The 21992-nt window shown below is 38.3% G+C and overlaps 1 protein-coding gene across 4 annotated transcripts in view; it reads right to left on the bottom strand.

Moving 5' to 3' along the window:
• Positions 1-21992, bottom strand: part of LRP6 (LDL receptor related protein 6) — a 179188-nt gene that overhangs the window by 47310 nt on the left and 109886 nt on the right. For all 4 annotated transcript variants that reach the window (XM_061417824.1, XM_061417826.1, XM_061417825.1 and 1 more), the window contains 3 exons: positions 6464-6680; positions 3903-4192; positions 2182-2408 (listed from right to left, as the gene is read on the bottom strand). In XM_061417824.1, coding sequence (XP_061273808.1) covers positions 2182-2408; positions 3903-4192; positions 6464-6680 — 734 coding nt within the window. The remainder of the gene's footprint in view (positions 1-2181; positions 2409-3902; positions 4193-6463; positions 6681-21992) is intronic.

Below are 21992 nucleotides of genomic sequence, written 5' to 3'. Positions count from 1 at the left end.
AACATAAATACAGTATACTAACGCATATATATGGAATTTAGAAAGATGGTAACGATAACCCTGTATACGAGACAGCAAAAGAGACACTGATGTATAAAAAAAAAAAAATAAAACTAATATCAAGAAGATAGCAAAGGATTAAAGTGCTAGTCTCAGAATTTGACTCACTTCAGAACAAAATACATGTATTTCTGAAGACAAGTTAATTAGTTTTAAATTTTTAAAACTTACTTTCTGATTTGTGTAAATCACTCTCAAAAACCAAGCTGCAGCAGTACATCAAAGGTACAACTTAACAACTGTGAGCTGAGGTTTAAAAGGAAAGTTTGAAATGCATTTGGTCACACTGTCCAAGGTAACATACTACTGAATCACACACACCCCTTAGTGTGTCAGCTGAGCAATGAACACTACTACTACAGCCCCTGTGAGTGTACTCTTTTGGGTTTTTCACATTAACTGTAGAGCAACCGCACAGTACAGACTTCTGCAGATGAGGAGGACAAGGCCCTACAAGAAGTGCAACTGATCTAATGTCTTCAAGCCAGTCATAGGGCAGAGCTAGAACTAGAAGGTAATTCTCAGCCAAATGTCTTTTGGACTGAACCAGTAGTGCTAATTTCAAGCCGCTTTGAATACTGGGTCTAGGAAAGTTCTCCGCATGCCAGGTCTCATCAACTACCCAAAGGAGACATTCATTCACCAGCCCATCGGCTGATGGTTGACTTGGTAGAAATGTATAAACACACTTTGCTGAAAACTCAAGTTGTCTTGGGCTTTGTTTGCATTTGTACTTGTCAGCTAACAGGCATGAGTACATCCCAAGAGCCAAAGAGAAAACTACTGTGGGAGAAATGTCACAGCTGCCAGCAGCCATGTAAACTAGAGTCCTTTGTCCCAACTACTAAATTTATCTGTCTGGTAACTAATAGCTAGAGTAAAAATCACCATAAACCAATCACAACATGTCAGCACGGAGATGGTGCCTTTGGTATGACTTTCTAACTACATGGCCAGCAAGCTAACCATGGAATTGACTGATTCAGCGAAACAACTTTTCAATATGGCCATGGTCCAATGTGCTGGTATGTTTACAAGGTTAACTTCTGCTTTTTAAAATGGAGTTATTCTTCAAAATTCAGCTTTCTTACATGATGGATTTTTTCATTGTGGTTCAGTTGTCCAGTGGTGTCTGATTCTTTGCAACCCCATGGACTGCAGCACACCAGGCCTCCCAGTCCCTCACCATCTCCCACAGTTTGCCCAAGTTCATGTTCATTGCATCAGTGATGCCATCCAGCCATCTCATCCTCTGACACTCTCCTCTCCTTCTGCCCACAATCTTTCCCAGCATCAGGGACTTTTCCAATGAGCCGGCTGTTCGCATAAGGGGACCAAAATACTGGAGCTTCAGCTTCAGCATCAGTCCTTCCAATGAGTTTTCAGGGTTGATTTCCCTTAAGATTGACTGGTTTGATCTCTTTGCTGTCCAAGGGACTTTCAGGAGTCTTCTCCAGCACCAGAGTTTGAAGGCATCAATTCTTTGGCATTCTGCCTTCTTTACAGTCCAGCTCTCATGACTATACGTGACCACTGGGAAGACTGTAGCCTTGACTATACAGATCTCTTTTTAAAACTTGTTAAATCATGTAAGAAGGATCATCTATCTTTGAAAAACATGTCACGTTGTAAATAAATTTATGAGAAAGTTCACTGTTTAATATCAAAGTTTCTCCAAGTTTATAATAACTAATTATCCATTTTTGAATTAATGAACATTCTAAAGTAGAGCTTTTTAATGTAGTTATTTCTTAGCACACATTATCTCAGTGGGTTTACTTTTACAGGTTTAGAATCTGGTATAACTTGGGAGAGAGTGCAAGCAAATAGATTTCACGACACCTTTCAAAAGGCTGTCTACTTAGCATATAAATACAATCATTAATATTTAACTAATAACCCATTTCACTAATTTTTATTCACCTAATGCTAATAATGACAAAAGTAAAATTTAGTTAATTCTAAATCAGTGAAATCTCAACTAACGATTTTAAGATAAAACCTATCTATAATTTACCTGTCAGCTTCCTAATAAGCATGATTTAAAGACATCAAGAATACAATCCTTAACTAAGCCATGCGCAATACAGTTGCAAAGAATGCATATGAAAAGCTGTTTACCCTTCAGCGGGGTCCAACGCAAGAGCTCTGGGACTATCTAGGTCTTTCCACACCAAAACTTGTCGGTGTTGCCCATCCAACTTTGACACCTCAATTCGATTGGTTCCTGTGTCTGCCCAGTACAAGTTCTTCCCAAGCCAGTCTACAGCCATGCCTTCCGGATAATCTAAGCCAAATTCTACCACATGTTCCAGGGCACTGCCATTCATAAAGGCTCTGCTGATAGTCTGCAGAAATAAGATTAACAATATCACAGGGCTTAGGTACAACACCCTAAGGTTTTAAGGGAAGATACAGAAGAGCCAAAGGCACAGTTTCTCAATACAATTCACATATTTTATGAGAACAGTAAAAAAAAAAAAAAAATGACGTCAACCTCCAATGAACACAACTGCGACCTCAAGTTTTATTGTCAATTCAGGGAGAAATTTTTCAAAGTTTTAAGAACCAGAAATTTATTCTAGTAATATAGCGGAGTGACTATTCTTATAAAACTTATTATTAGTAATCAAGTGAAAAGATGTGACCAGAGTATTGTAGACTTTTAACTGGTAGTCACTTTCCTGACTTCCAACCTGGTGGCTCAGATGGTAAAAAATCTGTCTGCATTGCAAGTGGCCCGAGTTCGCTCTCTGGGTTGGGAAGACCCCCTGAAGAAGAGAACAGCAACTCACTCCAGCATTCCTGCCTGGAGAATTCCATGGACAGAGGAGCCTGGCAGGCCACAGTCTATGAGGTTGCAAAAAGTCAGACACGACTGAGCGACTAACAAACACACAGCTTCCTAAAGGTGCTTGAGAGTATGCAAAGTCATTGCATCAACTGAGGAAGAGCTCAACAACCTTATACCTTATAAAATGCATATGACACTACTCATATCATTACCATTGTGGCTATGAATCACCTAAAAATTAAAAGTCATAATTTAAGCTATTAATAATAGCTCCTACTTCATGGAAACTACCATCCTAAGTGCTTGGTGTACATATATTTTCTCATTTAATGCTCACAAAAGCCCTGCAAGATAGGCATTATTTCTGCTTTCAAGATGAGGAAACTCACAAGCCCACACAATAAAGCATTTATTTACTCATTCATTTAACAGATTTTACGGACCACCATTACAGTCTAACTCTGGCTCTAATACAATTTTTGCATATTAGACAAAGTTTTACATAAGCTATCTAAAACAGGTCCAAAAGAACCTGGAAGAAGGAAGAATTATACTCCAGATTTTCTGGTCAAGAGCTCCTCCTTACTGACTCAGTAAGCTTGTCAATATTTATTCTAGGGATGGGAGGGGTGGGGGAGAGAAGGTATGCTATAACTCATAATTGGCATTTTCTACCTCAGTCAGGTGCCAAAAAATTTTTTTTTAATAAACTAAGAGTCAAGTCTCTATAAGCCATTTGTGAAGCATACAAGTGCTTATTACTCTCTAGCTGAGGAAAATGTCATTTATGTATTCAAATAGAATGAAGCAGAGGAAGATTATGTCTTGCAGATTTAGAATACTCAAACTATCTTGCACTAAAAACACTAGAGATACTTAAGAAAATACTGAATGGACCTTCTCCTTGGCTTCCTTTAAAATGTTAAGGGTTTTTTGTTGAACTCTTGCCTATTAAGTATGAAGGAAGCTGTAACAGCATGAAGACTCAGAAATTCTTGAAGCTCTCCCCATTAGTCCTCAGTTTTAATATTCCAATTCTCTGGCTAACCTTGAGTGATATGTCAGTCCAGTAAATCCGGTTGTCTGTCACGTCAAAATCCAAAGCAGAAGCTTCTTTGACACCAGTGAGTGGAATGGCCACGTTATTATTATTAGTTTCCAAAGAAATTCTCCTGATGTCAGCTCTTCGTGAAAACAGAAGGAAAGCCTCTGGGACAATGCAGGTCTTCATGTCACTGATGAGTTCAAAGCCAATGGGGCAGGCACAGCGAAGGCCCTGGGGTCTATAGAGGCAGAGATGGCTACATCCCCCATTATCCTCAGCGCAGGGGTTGGAACCTAAAATACAAATTCATTATAAAAGGACACACAATCGACATAATCAACACATTTTCAATTTAAATGACCAAGCATTTGTTTGACAAAGACATAGGATTATATTTGCTCCCCAATCTAGAGTTTCAATTCTAATCTCACAAACAAGCATTATGAGGATTAACAGGGAATAAAAGACCAGGCACAGTGGTGCAGGCCTGCAGTCCCAGCTACACCAGAGGCTGAGCAGGATGGTTCCAGCCCAGGAGTTCTGATTGGAGCTACACTAGGCTGACTGGGTGTCTGACTAAGTTGGTGGCAGTATGGTGACCTCCCAGGAGCGGTGAATTGGCCCAAGCTGAAAATAGAGCAGGTCAGGAAGCAACAGTTAGAACTGGACATGGAACAACAGACTGGTTCCAAATAGGAAAAGGAGTACATCAAGGCTGTATATTGTCACCCTACTTACTTAACTTATATGCAGAGTACATCACGAGAAACGCTGGGCTGGAGGAAGCACAAGCTGGAATCAAGATTGCCAGGAGAAATATCAATAACCTCAGATATGCAGATGACACCACCCTTATGGCAGAAAGTGAAGAACAACTAAAGGGCCTCTTGATGAAAGTGAAAGAGGAGAGTGAAAAAGGTGGCTTAAAGCAATGGTATGGGGAGGGAGGAGGGAGGAGGGTTCAGGATGGGGAACACATGTATACCTGTGGGGGATTCATTTCGATATTTGGCAAAGCCAATACAATATTGTAAAGTTTAAAAATAAAATAAAATTAAAAAAAAAAAAAGCTCAACATTCAGAAAACGAAGATTATGGCATCCAGTCCCATCACTTCATGCAATTAGATGGGGTAACAGTGGAAACAGTGTCAGACTTTATTTTTGGGGGCTCCAAAATCACTGCAGATGGTGACTGCAGCCATGAAATTAAAAGATGCTTACTCCTTGGAAGGAAAGTTATGACCAACCTAGACAGCATATTAAAAAGTAGAGACATCACTTTGCCAACAAAGGTCCGTCCAGTCAAGGCTATGGTTTTTCCAGTGGTCATGTATGGATGTGAGAGTCGGACTATAAAGAAAGCTGAGCACTGAAGAATTGATGCTTTTGAACTGTGGTGTTGGAGAAGACTCTTGAGAGTCTCTTGGACTGCAAGAAGATCCAACCAGTCCATCCTAAAGGAGATCAGTCCTGGGTGTTCATTGGAAGGACTGATGTTGGAAGCTGAAACTCCCAATACTTTGGCCACCTGATGAAAAGAGCTGACTCATTTGTAAAGACCCTGATGCTGGGAAAGATTGAGGGCAGGAGGAGAAGGGGACAACAGAGGATCAGATGGTTGAATGGCATCACCAACTCAATGGACATGGGTTTGGGTGGACTCCGGGAGTTGGTGATGGACAGGGAAGCCTGGCGTGCTGCGGTTCATAGGGTCGCAAAGAGCTGGACACGACTGAGCGACTGAACTGAACTGAAAACGGAGCAGGTCAACTCTTATGCTGATCAACTGGGAAAAAACGTATGACAAAATTATTTTCCTGTGTACCTATAGGAGGCTTTAAGCAAACTGCATTATTCATACAATAAAAGTTCTTTTTCTGACAGTGTGTGGGTGTTAAGTTTAGCCCTTCAATTCAAACTATGAGGCCAGTATTGAACCAACATTTAAAGGTCCATCCTTGCCAATCAATCCAATGACTTGTGTTCTCATTTGTCCCTGGGTAAACACTTAAAGAAACTTCTTGATTCAAAAATTAATCATGGATACCTAGATGGTACCCAGCACTGGGTCATCCAAAATTATCATTGAACTTGGCAATATGCTGAAAACTGGTCTGGAGGTTTCAGGAACCAGAAGAAAGCGATTTGGAGTATTTCTTCCTGGGATGTTTATTTGGGTTTGACCGTGAGATGTGGAAGGAAGTTGACTGATATTAGCCTTGGAAAGAAGGTAACTGTCTAAAAACTGTTCACTGTCTTCCTTGACTTAGCCACTATGAAACATCACGTGATATGAAGTGAAAGGCAACAAATTTTTAAGAAAAATGTAAAATGTACTTGTACCACAAAGAATTTATTAACTTCGTGAGCTTCAACAAATTAAATAATCTCCTTAAAAGAGAGAAGAAAAAAAAAGGTCCATTTCTCATTACAGAAAGCTTAACAGATGATTTTTACATCCACTCAAAACATCAACAATTTACACTGCTGACTTTATAGGCTGCTAACTATATCTTTTCTCATTCCTGGTTCATCCTCTGAGAGAACTGTGAAATTACCTACCAATGACTCGATGAACATTCGTGGCCTTCAGGCCCATGAGGTCAGGGAGCTGATCGATGATGACTTCCCGCTCTGCGCTTCGTTTGTGTACTCTTTCGATGCTCCGCCTCTGCCAGTCAGTCCAGTAGACATAGTCACCCAACAAGGTAAACCCAAATATGTGGGGGATTTTGTCTTCCACGAGCACTCGTCTCCCAGTCCCATCGGTATTCATAACCTTCAAGTTTAAGTTTAAAGAGAAGGAAGAGAAAAAGATGTGTACTTATTCTTTATATATGTAAAAAATGACAAAAACCAACCATGCTTTTGTCAAAATCCAAGAGATCTTAGTTATTTCTATTACAATGCTTTCACAAAATGACAACATGCTGATTTAATAAGAATGATTTCAAAGACTCAACATAGGCTCATATTTAACTTCTATTTCTCCATTCTCTTATTAACCTTCCTTCTAGAAATTCTGACATTAGATTTAGTATGCATCTCCTATATTAAATGACCAAACAGAAGTACAATATTGTCACCTTAAGTTTGCCTGTCCATCTGTCTTCAAATTAGTATATACCTTTGCAAACATTGTACCAGTATATATTTTGTTTTATGACACATTTTATTTTATCCTGAGAGTTTTGCCTTTTTAATATCTAAGGAAACAGATTCTTTTTACAAGCTGTGTAAAAAGAATTGGTGTCTTTTTTAGGACTCCTCCTACTTAGTATATTTCTTATTTCACTGTTTGAAGATTTTTTTTTAAACTACACATAATAGGATTCTCAATAATCCCTCAGTCCTCTAAGGTTCTAATCACAAAACTGTCAGGTGTTTGACACTCTAGATACTCTCTCTACAACCAAGTTTCAAATAACTAGGCCGTATCTACAGTAACATGATTAAATTCACCCTGACACTTTCATTACGCACAGAAGCAAATTCTCTAGAAGTGGCAAAGGCATCTAACCTGTCTCTGACACTGCAGAAACACGTACTAATCTTCTGTTCTAAAACACAGGAAGTCTTCCGAAGCACCAACTTTCAAGTTCCCAAATGAGAACATTTCTACCATTTAAAGTGGTCTGGGGATCTCCCTGGTGGTCCTCTGGCTAAGATTGCAATCTCCCAAATAAAGGCCACCTGGGTTCAATCCTTGGTCAGGGAACTAAATTTCATGCTTCAACTAAAAATCCCATTAGAAACAACTAAGACTCAGTGCAGCCAAATAAATAAATAAAAACTCAAAAAAAAAAAGTAGTCTGGGTGCCAGGCAAATCAGCCTTCAAAAATGTCATTCTGTGGCTAAAAACCTGTACATACAAACATCTGCCACCCACTCACCTAAAAAGAAATATCAGGTATAATCTTAGGCAAGTACTAATTTTTTATCCATAAATTATATTCCATGTAAATCAATACTATGATGCCTAGATGGAATGACAAGCAAATACCTTCTCTCTCCTCTCTAAAAATTTTAAAATACTTGCTGACCTTTCCAAAACAGCCAACTCTTTGAAACAAAATATTTAAAATCTGAGCAAAATTATGCTATACTCTTATATCTTCAACTGCAAATATTGACTTATATCTGATGGAAGAGAGATTATATTAAATGTTTATATCTGATACAACAGGACTTCTATTAATCCAACTGAATAAATCTGTCTTTAAACAGAATGTTTCTAAAAGTAAAAAACATAGTTCAAAATAATTAATTACTACTCCAACCCCTAATATTAAATACTTTTTAAGGTTAATAATTTCTCCTTAATTTGAGACATGAGTTTAGTTTTTTTATATTCACATTTTCTTGCAACGGACCATTCCTGGATATATTTCATGATGTCTATGGCTTATCTTGAAGTTATTTTGATGTTTAATAAAAGTAAAATGACTAAGTGGTCACTTGTGATAATCTGTTTACTTATCTAACTAGAAAGTCATCTCAAGAATACCAGGAACCTAATTCATCTACTTCCTTATTACATCGGTTCATAGCTACGATTAGAGTCTCATGAAGAACTCAATAAATATTTTTAAAACAATTTTTAAAAAGAGAGCAGTTTCCTAAGACACTCAAGAAAGCTTCTTAAAAATGAAAATGAAAATGTATAGAACAGTTCTTATCCTCAGATCCTAGTTTGGCCGTGTGCATGAATAAAAATTATCCTTGCTCAAATTTTAAATTCATATAAAAATGCACACTGCAGTCTACTTTGGGAGAATGAATACATTCCTGATTCCCTCCTATAACCAGAGCTCCAAGAAAGAATTTCTGGCCCCATTTTACTACTTACTGCCTGGAAACTCTGATCAGGGTGAAAAATCTTTCCTATATAAGATCTAATTAAAAAAAAGACTAGCATTTTGAAGGAAGGCTTATGCGTGTGTATTTAAAAGAAGTATATGTGAAATTTTATAGATTTTAATAAAGTATATTAGCATATTTTTTGTTGTCTTGTCACTAGTTTGTGTCCGACTCTTTGCGACCCTGCCAGGTTCCTCTGTTCATGGGATTATCCAGCCAAGAATACTGGAGTGGACTGCCATTTCCTTCTCCAGGGGATCTTCCAACCCAGGGGTCGAACCATGTCTCCTGCCATGGCAGGCGGATTCCACACCGCTGGGCCACCAGGGAAGCCCTATTAGGATATTAAAAAACATAATTTAGAATAGTCGTTATTGTAGGTAGGAAAAGCTTATTTTAAAACTTGGTCTTTTTGCTTTCATCATAATATGGAGATTCTCTCTTGACTCTGGTATCTTCCTCTACCCTCCTTGCAAGAATTTCCTCCCAATACTATTTCCTTCCTTACCAGTAGCTCCAATTTCTCCCTCTCCGTAAGGTCCTTCTTTTTTGCCTTTAACACAACAGTTTCCACCATCTTAGAAAGATTTTTAAAAGCTGAAAGATTCCGTTTTTATTATTTGACAGTGATCTGTAACTGCTGCCTCCACCTAACACCACTCAGTCCCTTCACTCCTACAACCGGCTGACAACCTGTGACTCAGACAAAGTAACTACTGAAAACGATCAAAGACTACTTCCTTGTTTTTCTCAGCTTTTGTTAAGTTTGCCTCTTTTGACTCACTGAAACTCTACACTGGGTTTTCATGGCACGGATCTGATGTTGCTTCTTTTTCTATACAAAGACTGCTTTCTATCTCCTCATTTCACTGGTTCCTCTTTCCTTTTTCAAACCTGGCTGGGGATTTTCCAAGATTTCCTGAGTTGTTCTCTGTAAAACATCATTTAACAAGACAATCAAGTCTTATGCCTTTATTATTTATTACCTTCTGCAGAAAAATTACAAATATGGCAAGCTCTGGTCTAAGGTCTCATTAGTCTCTGCTGCAGTATTTCCCAAGGCATCTCCCAGAAAATGTACTGTTACCTCACCCAAAATGTCATATACGGAACAGGAAACCTATCTCCTCCATTAGAGGCAGGAGTTCATCATCCTATTAGACAGCATCTAACACAGACTGCTGAATAGTCTGTATTTTAGAACCCTAAAATAATAGTTTTTTATAAGTGTACAGTACATTAAGACATGTTTGATTTTATTTTATTCCTAGATTCAGTATTGTCTTGCATCAGCTATTTTACTTTTAATAAATTAACACTAATTTTGCTGATTACTATGCTCAAATACTGGCCTTCCTGTTAAAATTTACTTGCTGATCTAAATGCATACACCAGTTGTCCAATACTGAACTTGTTTTTAAAAATAAAACCTAAATTTCTACTTCAAAAATGCTACAGGATTAACCAACTCTCTTTTTTCAGTTATGTGTCCTGCAACATTCCTGATGCTTCATTTTGATAAATTAACAATTTAAACACAAATAGCTGATTAAATATGAATTCAGATAACAGGCAAAGAATAAAACTGAAAATCACAGGGAGAAATATAACAAAGAAACAATTTCAAAAGATTCTCCTGGTTCACAAAACCCAGCATTTTCTCTTCATTCTTTTGCTCTCTAAAAATCTCTTATGGGGAAATTCACTGGTGATCCAATGGTTAGGACTCTGCTTCCACTTCAGGGGGCACAGGCTCGATATTTGGTTGGGGAACTAAGATCCCACATGTCTCATGACTCGACCAAACGCAACAAAACAGAACATCTTTTATGATTATCTACCAATATTCTGGCAGAATTCAACAGATTTGGATTTTAAATATAAACCCTATCACTCATGAGGTAAGGCAATTTCTCATACAAAAAACAGGAGAACATATCATGCTAAATTATTTAATGAATAAAGACTGTTTACTTATTAGCACAGTATCAGATGTGTAGTACATGTTTACTAAATGCTGTTTTTCCCCTTCGTTGTTTTTAGTAAAATGCTTTAGTCCCTAAAAGTAAATAGCTACACTTAAATGACTACATTTAATTTAGCAAAATATAGCACTTCAAAATAAATAAATATAAAAGCATATGTGGAAATAAAAGACCAAACCATCACACACTTTTTAAACAGAATAAAAGCAACAGACCTTTCTGTATCCTGGCAACTAGTGGGAAACTGCAAGGCTGCAGCCTTTGCTCATTTCTAACACCCATTTTTACTGTTTGCTTATGCCCACCACTTCATGGGAAATAGATGGGGAAAGAGTGGAAACAGTGTCAGACTTTATTTTTCTGGGCTCCAAAATCACTACAGATGGTGACTGCAGCCATGAAATTAAGACGCTTACTCCTTGGAAGGAAAGTTATGACCAACCTAGATAGCATATTCAAAAGCAGAGACATTACTTTGCCAACAAAGGTCTGTCTAGACAAGGCTATGGTTTTTCCTGTGGTCATGTATGGATGTGAGAGTTGGACTGTGAAGAAGGCTGAGCGCCGAAGAATTGATGCCTTTGAACTGTGGTGTTGGAGAAGACTCTTGGGAGTCTCTTGGACTGCAAGGAGATCCAACCAGTCCATCCTGAAGGAGATCAGCCCTGGGATTTCTTTGGAAGGAATGATGCTAAAGCTGAAACTCCAGTACTTTGGCCACCTCATGCGAAGAGCTGACTCACTGGGAAAGACTCTGATGCTGGGAGGGATTGGGGGCAGGAGGAGAAGGGGATGACAGAGGATGAGATGCCTGGATGGCATCACCGACTCGATGGACGTGAGTCTCAGTGAACTCTGGAAGTTGGTGATGGACAGGGAGGCCTGGAGTGCTGCGATTCATGGGGTCGCAAAGTGTCGGACACGACTGAGCGACTGATCTGATCTGATCTGATCTATGCAACTTAGATGCACATTAACTAAAACAGTAAGCACAAAGGAGTAAACAGTTGGACAATTTAATTGGAATATACTTTTTTTTTTTAACTTTACAATATTGTATTGGTTTTGCCATATATCAACATGAATCCGCCACAGGTATACATGTGTTTCCCATCCTGAACCCTCCTCCCTCCCTGTACCATCCCTCTGGGTCGTTCCAGTGCACCAGCCCTAAGCATCCAGTATCGTGCATCGAACCTGGACTTTCACTGTTCTATGAGACCCTCACTGCAATCCCCAGAATCAATGACCATACTTACTAAATGCAAATCACATGAAAAACATGATGAATGCTGAGAAGTTTACAACAGGGCCCCTTCTAGCTAAGGGTTACAATCCAATTGAGGAGGTAATCTACATTTATATTAAAACCACACACATACACCCTTCTCTGGTCTACAGCTGATCAGAAAAAACTTGAGCCAGAAGTAGCAGTTCAAAGCCACCTCCAAGAATTAGAAGAATTTTGACAAAGAAAAAAAGAAAATGATTTAAATTGAATGAAAAAGGAATATTTAAATGAATAAAAAAAGTAACACAGTCCAGAATGTCTTGTTTGACTAAAAGAAACGCTTTGAGGTAAAAAGAATACATACAAAAGGGACTCAAAGAGACAGCTTCAGGAAGATATCACCTGATAGCCAGGTATGAAGTTCCAGATAAGAAAACTACAGAAAACAAGAAACTTATGAAAGCCACTTTAAGGAGAGTGACATAGCACAGCTATGTTTCAGGAAGACCTCATGTAGCGTATCACTGTGTCCTGACTGTGCTAAAGATAACTATCTCAAATGCAGAATTATGGTTAATAGGGCATTCCTAGTGGCTCAATAGTAAAGAATTTGCCTGCCAATGCAGGAGACAAGGGTTCAATCCCTGGTCCAGAATCCCACTTGCCACAGAGCAGCTAAGCCCATGCACCACAACTATGGAGCCTGTGCTCTAGAGCCCGGGAGCCACAACTACCGAGCCCATGCACCCAACTACTGAAGCTGGTGCACCCTAGACCCCATGTTCCACAACAAGAGAAGGCACCACAATGAGAGGCCTGCACACCGGAACTGGAGAGTAGTCCACGCCCATCACAACTACAGAAAGCCTGCACAGCAACAAAGACCCAGCACAGCCCCCTCCCCCAAAACTTAAGTATTATAGTTAATAAAATATTTTCAATTTTCATGGGATGATAATGTGTCTGTGTGTGCGGGTCTGAATGTTTGCAATTCCATGGACTGTAGCCCACCAGGCTCCTCTGTCCATGGGATTTCCCAGGCAACGGAACTGGAATGGGTTGTCATTTCTTTCTCCAGGGGATCTTCCCCACCCAGGGATCCAAACCCAAGTCTCCTGTATTGACAGGCAGATTATTTACCACCACGCCACCTAGGAAGCCACAGAATAATAGAGGTCCAAAAAATCCCTTTTCTTGGGGTTAATTAGCCCTGTTTTGGAATTCAGAATTTTTTCTTGAAATATAGAAAAGTTAACACAATGCACACAGCATATCACCTCTACCTGGGTCCAGGGCAACACTTCATTGCCAAGCATAATAATATTTTTGCTGAAAGACATACACATATTCCCACAAAGGAACATAAACAGAGACTACAATTGGTCTTACACTACTTCAAGTCAGGGTCTTTACCAACTTAATTAACAAAAACAATTTTCAGTTTTGAGAGCTTTTTAGATTTCAGAATTGTACATAAGGACTGCAGGTTAGGAGTGCTTTGCTGACCTTTACTCTGATCCCCTGACAAAACTGAGGCTTAGATCAGTGTTAATGCTGCTCTAAGTGCAAGCAAGGGTCTCAGAAAAAAGAAAAAAACATGCAAAGGACATGCTTAAAAGTTAAAAGGTAAGGTAACTTTTAGCAACATCTGGCAAAACCACAAATGATAATCTTTAGAATAGCAGAGTCCAAGGACTCAAATACAGTTCCCTAAAAGCCACAGCTAAGGATTCTATATAGCTTTAGCACATTAGAACATTAGTCCCTTCTAGCTAGCTATTCCTTCTTCTCTCACTTGAAAGGCAAAACTAAAAATCTTTTGTTTTGGGTTTTTTTTGGCGGGGGGGCGAGGGGGGGGGGTAGTGGAGTAAATACAGTACTCACTTAAAGCTAGATGTAGCAGCTCTATTTCAAATTCAACAGTGTAACTAAGATATGCTAAAGACACTTTCAATATAACTTTGTAAGCACACCTATCCCCTTGACTACTCCCCTTAACTATCTTCCCATTCTTGACTGCTGTAGCTTTTTACAACTGAGTTGAGTCTAGAATAGTGCTGTCCGAACAAAGTATAATACAACTCACAAATGTGAGTCCTGTGTAATTTAAATTTTTCTAGGAGCCAGAATTTTTTTAAGTTTAAAAAAATATATATTAATTTATTCAAGTATATCCAAAATATTTTTACTTCAAAATGTAATCTTTAGAACTTTTGCTGAGATTTTAATACTAATATTTACAGTCTTCTCAGTATGCATTTAACACTTTAAGCATCTCAATTCAGAGTAACCACACTGTAGGTGCTCTGTGGACATACATGGCCACTGACTCCCACAGTGGACTGTGCAGGATTAGAATTTAATGGTGGTGACTATACAGCCCACAACAAAGTTAATTTATTCCTGTTTTAAATTGGACCTCCATCCCCTCTCAAACCTGCCTGCCACCTTCGATGCTGCCCTAGACTCTCAGGCTCGGTAGAACCACAAACAAATGTTTTCCATTTGAGCTTTCTTCCCTCCCCAGCTAAACTAAATTCTAATACGGGTTAAAATTACTTCAAAAAAATGGTTTCTCATGAGAAGAATGAACAAAACGCTACTTGTTTCATCTTTTATCACATTTTCAAGTTTACATTTCAAAGTACCAGCTGAGATTTGTTAAGAATAAGGACAAAGGCCTGATTTCATTTCTTTCTGGTTATTTCAAAACAGAAGTATTAAAACCACATTTATTGATTACTGCAGATGGTGATTGCAGCCATGAAATAAAAAGACGCTTACTCCTTGGAAGCAAAGTTATGACCAACCTAGATAGCACATTCAAAACCAGAGACATTACTTTGCCAACAAAGGTCCGTCTAGTCAAGGCTATGGTTTTTCCAGTGGTCATGTATGGATGTGAGAGCTGGACTGTGAAGAAAACTGAGCGCCAAAGAACTGATGCTTTTGAACCGTGGCGTTGGAGAAGACTCGAGAGTCCCTTGGACTGCAAGGAAATCCAATCAGTCCATCCTAAAGGAGCTCAGTCCTGGGTGTTCATTGGAAGGACTGATGTTGAAGCTGAAACTCCAATACTCTGGCCACCTCATGCGAAGAGCTGACTCATTGGAAAAGACCCTGATGCTGGGAGGGATTGAGGGCAGGAGGAGAAGGGGACGACAGAGAATGAGATGGTTGGATGGCATCACCAACTCAATGGACATGGGTTTGGGTAGACTCCGGGAGTTGGGTGATGGACAGGGAGGCCTGGTGTGCTGCGGTTCATTGGGTCACAAAGAGTCGGACATGACTGAGCAACTGAACTGAACTGAACCTGCCATTACATTTATATCTGCCATCTCCTTGGCTCTCCCCATCTCACTGGCTCTCACTAGGGAGAAGCTAGGTGGTTCCTAAGTATCTCCACTTTAATATTGGCCTGAAATTTTCCATAAGTAAAAAAAATTGAAAAAAAAAATGGAGGAAAGAGAACAGTCCAAGGGCATGTGAATAATGATATAATAGTTATTAACAAATGCTGCTATCATTTTTGTTATTCATACAATGTAGGCAGCAATTTATAAGAGTAGTCTGAAGAGATTAAGGGATCAAAAGTTTAAACAAAATGTGACTGTGAGACCTCGCACCTAAAGAACTCTGTATTTCTCTTTATACTGAGTCTAAGGATTACTTTGTGAAATCTGTTTCCTTCCATTACTTTTGCAGAGTTGACACTTCTTAGCAAATTGGCTTCTACCCTAAACATTTCTTTTATCAACCACACAATCTCTCTTCTAGGCAAAAGCAACACAGTAAAACAAGAACATGTTGCTTTGTCTCAAAGAAAATTACTATTACATTCTCATACCCAAGGAGTAACAGTTTTGGACAGGTTACTAGGTTTGTAAATACCATTTTAAGCCTCTTTATGTTTAAAATAACAACCCAAATCCTGGTAAAAGACTGCTTGTACACTGTGAACCCAGAACAAATGCACCATTTTAGCAGATTCCAAAAGATTACCCTTATGCTTTATAAGTTGAGCCAACACTAATTAAATCTTCTGGCAACTCTTGAGGTTGTGCTTCATCGTATTACCTCAGAGTGGTTTAATTAAACTGAAATTAGGCTTCTGTCACTCCTAAAATCTACCTCCAAATCTGAACCAGAGTCTCCAGTGGTTTCAGCTGCTTCAACCACATTGTGGTACGGATTTAACTTTCCGAGGCATTCCCAAATATTACAAACCACACTTAGAATATGGGCTACAACAAGAAACAGATGTGGGTTAACCAGAACATTATCTTCACAGATAGGAGGTAATGGCAAACCTTCTGTAGACATGACATCCATTTTTGAACAGTTTCGTCAGCTCATTAAATGTCAACACAGGATTACCCATCTTGGAATGCAGCCAGTCTGCTACCAAAGTTGCTGCTATGCAACTTCTCTTGACTAGACATGTCCGAGAAATAGATGACAACAGGACAATCAGGCACCCATCACGAAATGAACTGGGGGTACTATCACGTTCCAAAGGAAATTCAAACGAACCATTCCTCTTATAATAGCCCAGCCAATACTCAAAATTATCAGTGAATTATTAGTTTATATATTATGTATATAAACAATTATACACTACAGAGGTTAACATAATTAATATATATTAATATATAATTATATATATATGACAAATAGGTATCATTGGGGTTGATTCATACACTCCATAGGGTATAAAGTATAATTTCACAGAAATGGCATTTTTGAAAACAGAAAACAATATATATTGATGACAATAACATTTCAGTCACACAGAATCTCACTGGAGTGAGAAGTAAAGAGAAACGCTTTGCACCCAGTAGGGGAAACAGAGGGATATTCTGCATCTGTTTAAGAGAGCAGTAAGAACAAATTCAGTGCTGCATTTAAAGACTTTAACCTACTTCAAGACATTTTAAGTCTGAGTAAATACAAGTGATTTTCAATATGGAAAAAGAAAGTGTCACACTTGCACTAGGTGGTTTTATAGTATTTTTAGAAGGAGTCATGCTTAGAATATCAAACATTTGCAGTTACTATGCTCTTTTACAGACAAGAGCTACAGATTGCTATTGTGATCAGAGCATTCTAAAACAAGAATTACTCAGCAAAACTATAAAATTGAGAACAGATTTTCAGCTGAAGGTATAGTTAAGATGAAAACCAAGACCACCTTAGTCAATTTACTCAACTGCTTCAGAGACACCTCTGAGAACCTCACTGTCCCGGAGCCTTTAATAAACCCTACTGGGAGAAACATCAGCATATTAACAAGTGAAAATTGATCCCTTTCCTCTCACTCAAGAATAACTTATGTACACTCTATTTGGAGTCTTAGTAGGGAAAAAAATTGTCTTAGTCATTAAGGCAAATTACTCCAGTACCAATGAGCATGCCTTATGTCCAGATTCTGGCTTTTAAATACTGCTACTGCTAAGTCACTTCAGTCGTGTCCGACTCTGTGCGACCCCACAGACAGCAGCCCACTAGGCTCCTCTGTCCCTGGGATTCTCCAGGCAAGAATACTGGGGTGGGTTGCCATTTCCTTCTCCAATGCATAAAAGTGAAAAGTCAAAAGTGAAGTTGCTCAGTCGTGCCCGACTCTTAGCGACCCCATGGACTGGAGCCTACCAGGCTCCTCCGTCCATGGGATTTTCCAGGCAAGAGTACTGGGGTGGGGTGCCATTAAAAAGAACCATGGCTTCTTGGCACGGGAAATAAGAGAAAGCTGGACTATACTGTTGTTTCAAAAAAGTGAGTTTAAAATGATGGGGACTCCTTATAAAATTAAAGTCCCATATGATCCAGCAATCCTACTTCTGGTACAGATTGCAAAATGGGATCGATCCCAAAGAGGTATCTGCACCTCATATTTATTGTGGTATGGTTATTCACAATAGCCCAGAGGTGGAACCAACTTAAATGCCCATCAAAAGATGAATGGTTAGAGAAAATGTAGTATAGGCATGAAATGGAATATTATTCAGCCTAAAAAAATGATGGGAATCCTATCACATGACACAATCATGGATGAACCTTGCGGACATTATGCTACATGAGATACAGCCAGTCACAAAAAGGTATCAATCAGTTCAGTCGCTCAGTCGTGTCCAACTCTTTGCGACCCCACGAACTGCAGCACGCCAGGCCTCCCTGTCCACCACCAACTCCCGGAGATCACTCAGACTCACGTTCATTGAGTCGGTGATCCCATCCAGCCATCTCATCCTCTGTCGTCCCCTTTTCCTCCTGCCCCCAATCCCTCCCAGCATCAGAGTCTTTTCCATTGAGTCAACTCTTCACATGAGGTGGTCAAAGTATTGGAGTTTCAGCTTTAGCATCATTCCTTCCAAAGAAATCCCAGGGCTGATCTCCTTTAGAATGGACTGGTTGGGTCTCCTTGCAGTCCAAGGGACTCGCAAGAGTCTTCTCCAACACCACAGTTCAAAAGCATCAATTCTCTGGCGCTCAGCTTTCTTCACAGTCCAACTCTCGCATCCATACATAACCACTGGAAAAACCGCAGCCTTGACTAGATGGACCTTTGTTGGCAAAGTAATGTCTCTGCTTTTTAATATGCTATCTAGGTTGGTCATAACTTTCCTTCCAACTGCGTAATTCCACTTAGACGAGTTATCTAAAGTAATGAAATCCTGAGAATCAGAAAGTAAAATGGTGTTTGCCAGGAGTTGTTCAATAGGAATGGAGATTCAGTTTTGCAAGATAAGAAAGTTCGAGAGATCTTGAACAATAATGCACATATAATTAGCACCACTGTATGTTTTAAAATGGTTAAGGTGGTAGCTTTTATGTTATGTGTTTTTCACCACAATTAAAAAAAAAAAAAAGGACACATGTGAAAAGAACATGGAATCACCTTGATGGTACTCCTATTGCCAATTCTGGGATAATCTTTGCAACAACATAATGATGACAATGGAATGTAACCTGTGGAATAAACTGAACATCCATGGGCTCATATATAGAAATATGTATGTACAAATATACATGAATAACTGAATAAATAGGAAAGGGGAAACCTCTTCCTTATGAGAGAATTTCAATTAATATAATAGGAATAATGGAAATGGTGTAAGCGTTCATTTCCTGGTGATCACTATTCTCTGAGTATATAAAACAAATCTGGGTGAAAGTTTTACTACTCTTGCCAATTTTTTGTTGAAGTCTGAAATTATTTCAAAAACAAACAGGCAGCAGAACTCAACACAAAAAGTATTGTACAGGAAACCTGAATTCTATTGTTTTCTAAGTAGAAAGCTCTATGACCTTTGGCAAATAAAAGAAGCTAATCAGAAAGCACCAAGCACTGCTCCAGTTTAAGAAACAAAACCTGGGTTAGAGAAAATAAATGTTTGCTTGAGTATAGGGAAGTATCCAGAAACCATCTGATGATAATATCTAAACTGTCTGAACATGGCTTTTTTCCCCAAAGACAATGATACTCTGAAAACACATGAAATACCGTTTCCTTACTATCTGCAGACTAATGAAATCCATTGTAACCCAGAAGAGTTTGGGGTTTGCTCCCCCATATTTTAAGAACAACACTGTAACTAACACAAAAATAGTATTATAAATCTCAACCAGACATAAAAACCAAGTCATAAATCAATCCAAAATCAAAAATGAATGAACAACAAAACTAAATAAGTCTGAGCAAGGGCTAGATTAATAGCAAAGCCTCTAATTTCAGTCCTACTTACTAACTACAATCCTGGAAGATTTCAGAAGTTCAAAATAATAAATGAAATAACAAAACACTAGTCTACTGAAAATCTCAGCACAATAAAAGGGATTCTAACTCCTTCCCTGAGATTATTATTTCAGATCATATCTACCAAAAAAACAATCACAGTACAATGAATGAAGAGTCTGGGAACTCAGAGTTCAACCAAAAAATTAACACGGCCTGCATTATAACATTCTTAACATTTAAAACTGAAAACTACATTTAAAGTGGGGGGGGGGGGGAGACAGACTGAAGGTGAATCCTTTGCTCATTATGGATAACTTTAGGAATGACTATTACACAAATTGCTTAAATAGCTGGTGATAACTTAAGGTGAAAATGCTTGTCATTGTTAACACTGTTCAATGTTTTGCAAATTCCCTCCCAAGAAGTCCCAAAATTGTGGTCCTTGCTATTTATATGACTGTTTACCCTTTCCAAATCTAATAACAATAAAAATAAAATCTCTGTGACCCCACTTAAAGTATATATAATAGCTTCCAAGCTACAGGGAAATAACCGCCTGAAAAATGTTTTACATGGACTCAATTAACATCTACATATTTGGCAAGCTTCAAACAACAGCTTTCAACATTTATTTAAACCCGTCACACATGTTAATAATGAAGTAGTCCGCACAGAGGTCAATGCAAAATCTAAATGAATAGCTTACCAGAAGTTAATATCAGTAAAACTGAGTTACAAAGATACTGAACCTCCAATACGCCAAGTTTTCCTTAGATGAGAGGAATTACAGGCACAGTATATAAGGAAAAATTTAAAGGAAAAAAAAAAAGTCATGTCATCTGTGATATACATTCCTTCTTAGCAATTCTCCCAAGCAAAATGCTTTATTTGTTCTTACCCTATGATATGCAATTAGTATAAAAAGCACCAGAAAATGTTAAAGCTGGAAGGAACGTCAATATCATCAGCTTCAAATGATCTCAATGGTCAAAATACAAAGACCAGCAATTATGTGAATTATCTATAGTCACCCAGGTAAATGGCAAGATCATGTGAGAACTAGGTCCAATATCACAAAAGGATTCAATAAAGATCTAGAGATTACCTCCATAAGAACTAAAAACTGTTATAAATTGTAAAGAGGTTGACCTCTCTTCTCAAGAAAGTGGGACACTCAAAGTCAGCACTCCTACTACACGGGTAGAGAAACCAAAGGGACAAAACAGGCACTTGCCAAAATAATCAGACGGTAACTAAAAACAGCTCCCCACATATTAAACGGCTTAATACCAAAACATGAGATGAAAACGTGTAATACGATAATATTTAAAAAATGATACAAGTGCAAGTTCAAACTTGGTCACTAAAATGCTTTCTAAGTACCAACGTGTATCAGATTATCCTAATTTACACAGATAAAATTATTCTAACTCCAAAGTGAGGTAAATGCATCTTGCCTGGTGAGACTCACGGGTCTGTTGTGGCAGTTCAGGAAAAGTATGATTACATCTATCATCAAGCAAGTTTCTCTCATCATAAATATGTGCAATAATTATTTTAGAGCCAAAGTAGAGTGGATAATGAGATGACAGAGCTTATAATTGGATGATGTACTACTCTGCCTACTGCAGATTGTAGAAACAAGTTTAAAAATGTTGTTAGAAATGTACATCAACTTTCATATAGGTATCAAACAGGTAATTTTCATACAGAAGCTTAAAGATGTACATAATCGTTAAGATACATCCCAAACAGAAGAAATATAATGGGAGAGCATCATGTTTACAACTCTATGAATACAGGCCCCAAATCCAGGTGTTCTGTTGAGCTAAGGAATCTAACAGTGGAATTTATCAGTATAATGTTGAGAATACACGGGGAAAAAATCTATATATTCACATACATATATACTATGGTAAAGTAGTAGGAATGGGCAAAGATTCAGATTATTTAAGTTCATTATCTTGAACCTTTTTCTAAAACTAGAAGTAAAATAAATTTTACAGATCAGTGTTATAAACTGGCAAAGATTTAAAAGGAAGAACTTGTTGGTACTTGTCATATACTCAGGAAAGCTTTACCTCAACAGATGAGATGATTAACCCAATAATGATTAGATTATTATAATTTCTTAAGGAGCAATTAATCTAAGAAACAAACAATAAGGAAAACCATCATAAATGGTCCTTGTGTGTTTCAACAGACTTTCACAATACTCAGGCTAAAGATGCCAGACAAAGAAATTACTTTAAAAAGAAATCTGAATACTTGGGAAA

The sequence above is a fragment of the Bos javanicus genome, chromosome 5, assembly GCF_032452875.1.
Source record: "Bos javanicus breed banteng chromosome 5, ARS-OSU_banteng_1.0, whole genome shotgun sequence".
NCBI lineage: Eukaryota > Metazoa > Chordata > Mammalia > Artiodactyla > Bovidae > Bos > Bos javanicus.
This window is presented reverse-complemented; position numbering and strand designations above follow the sequence as displayed.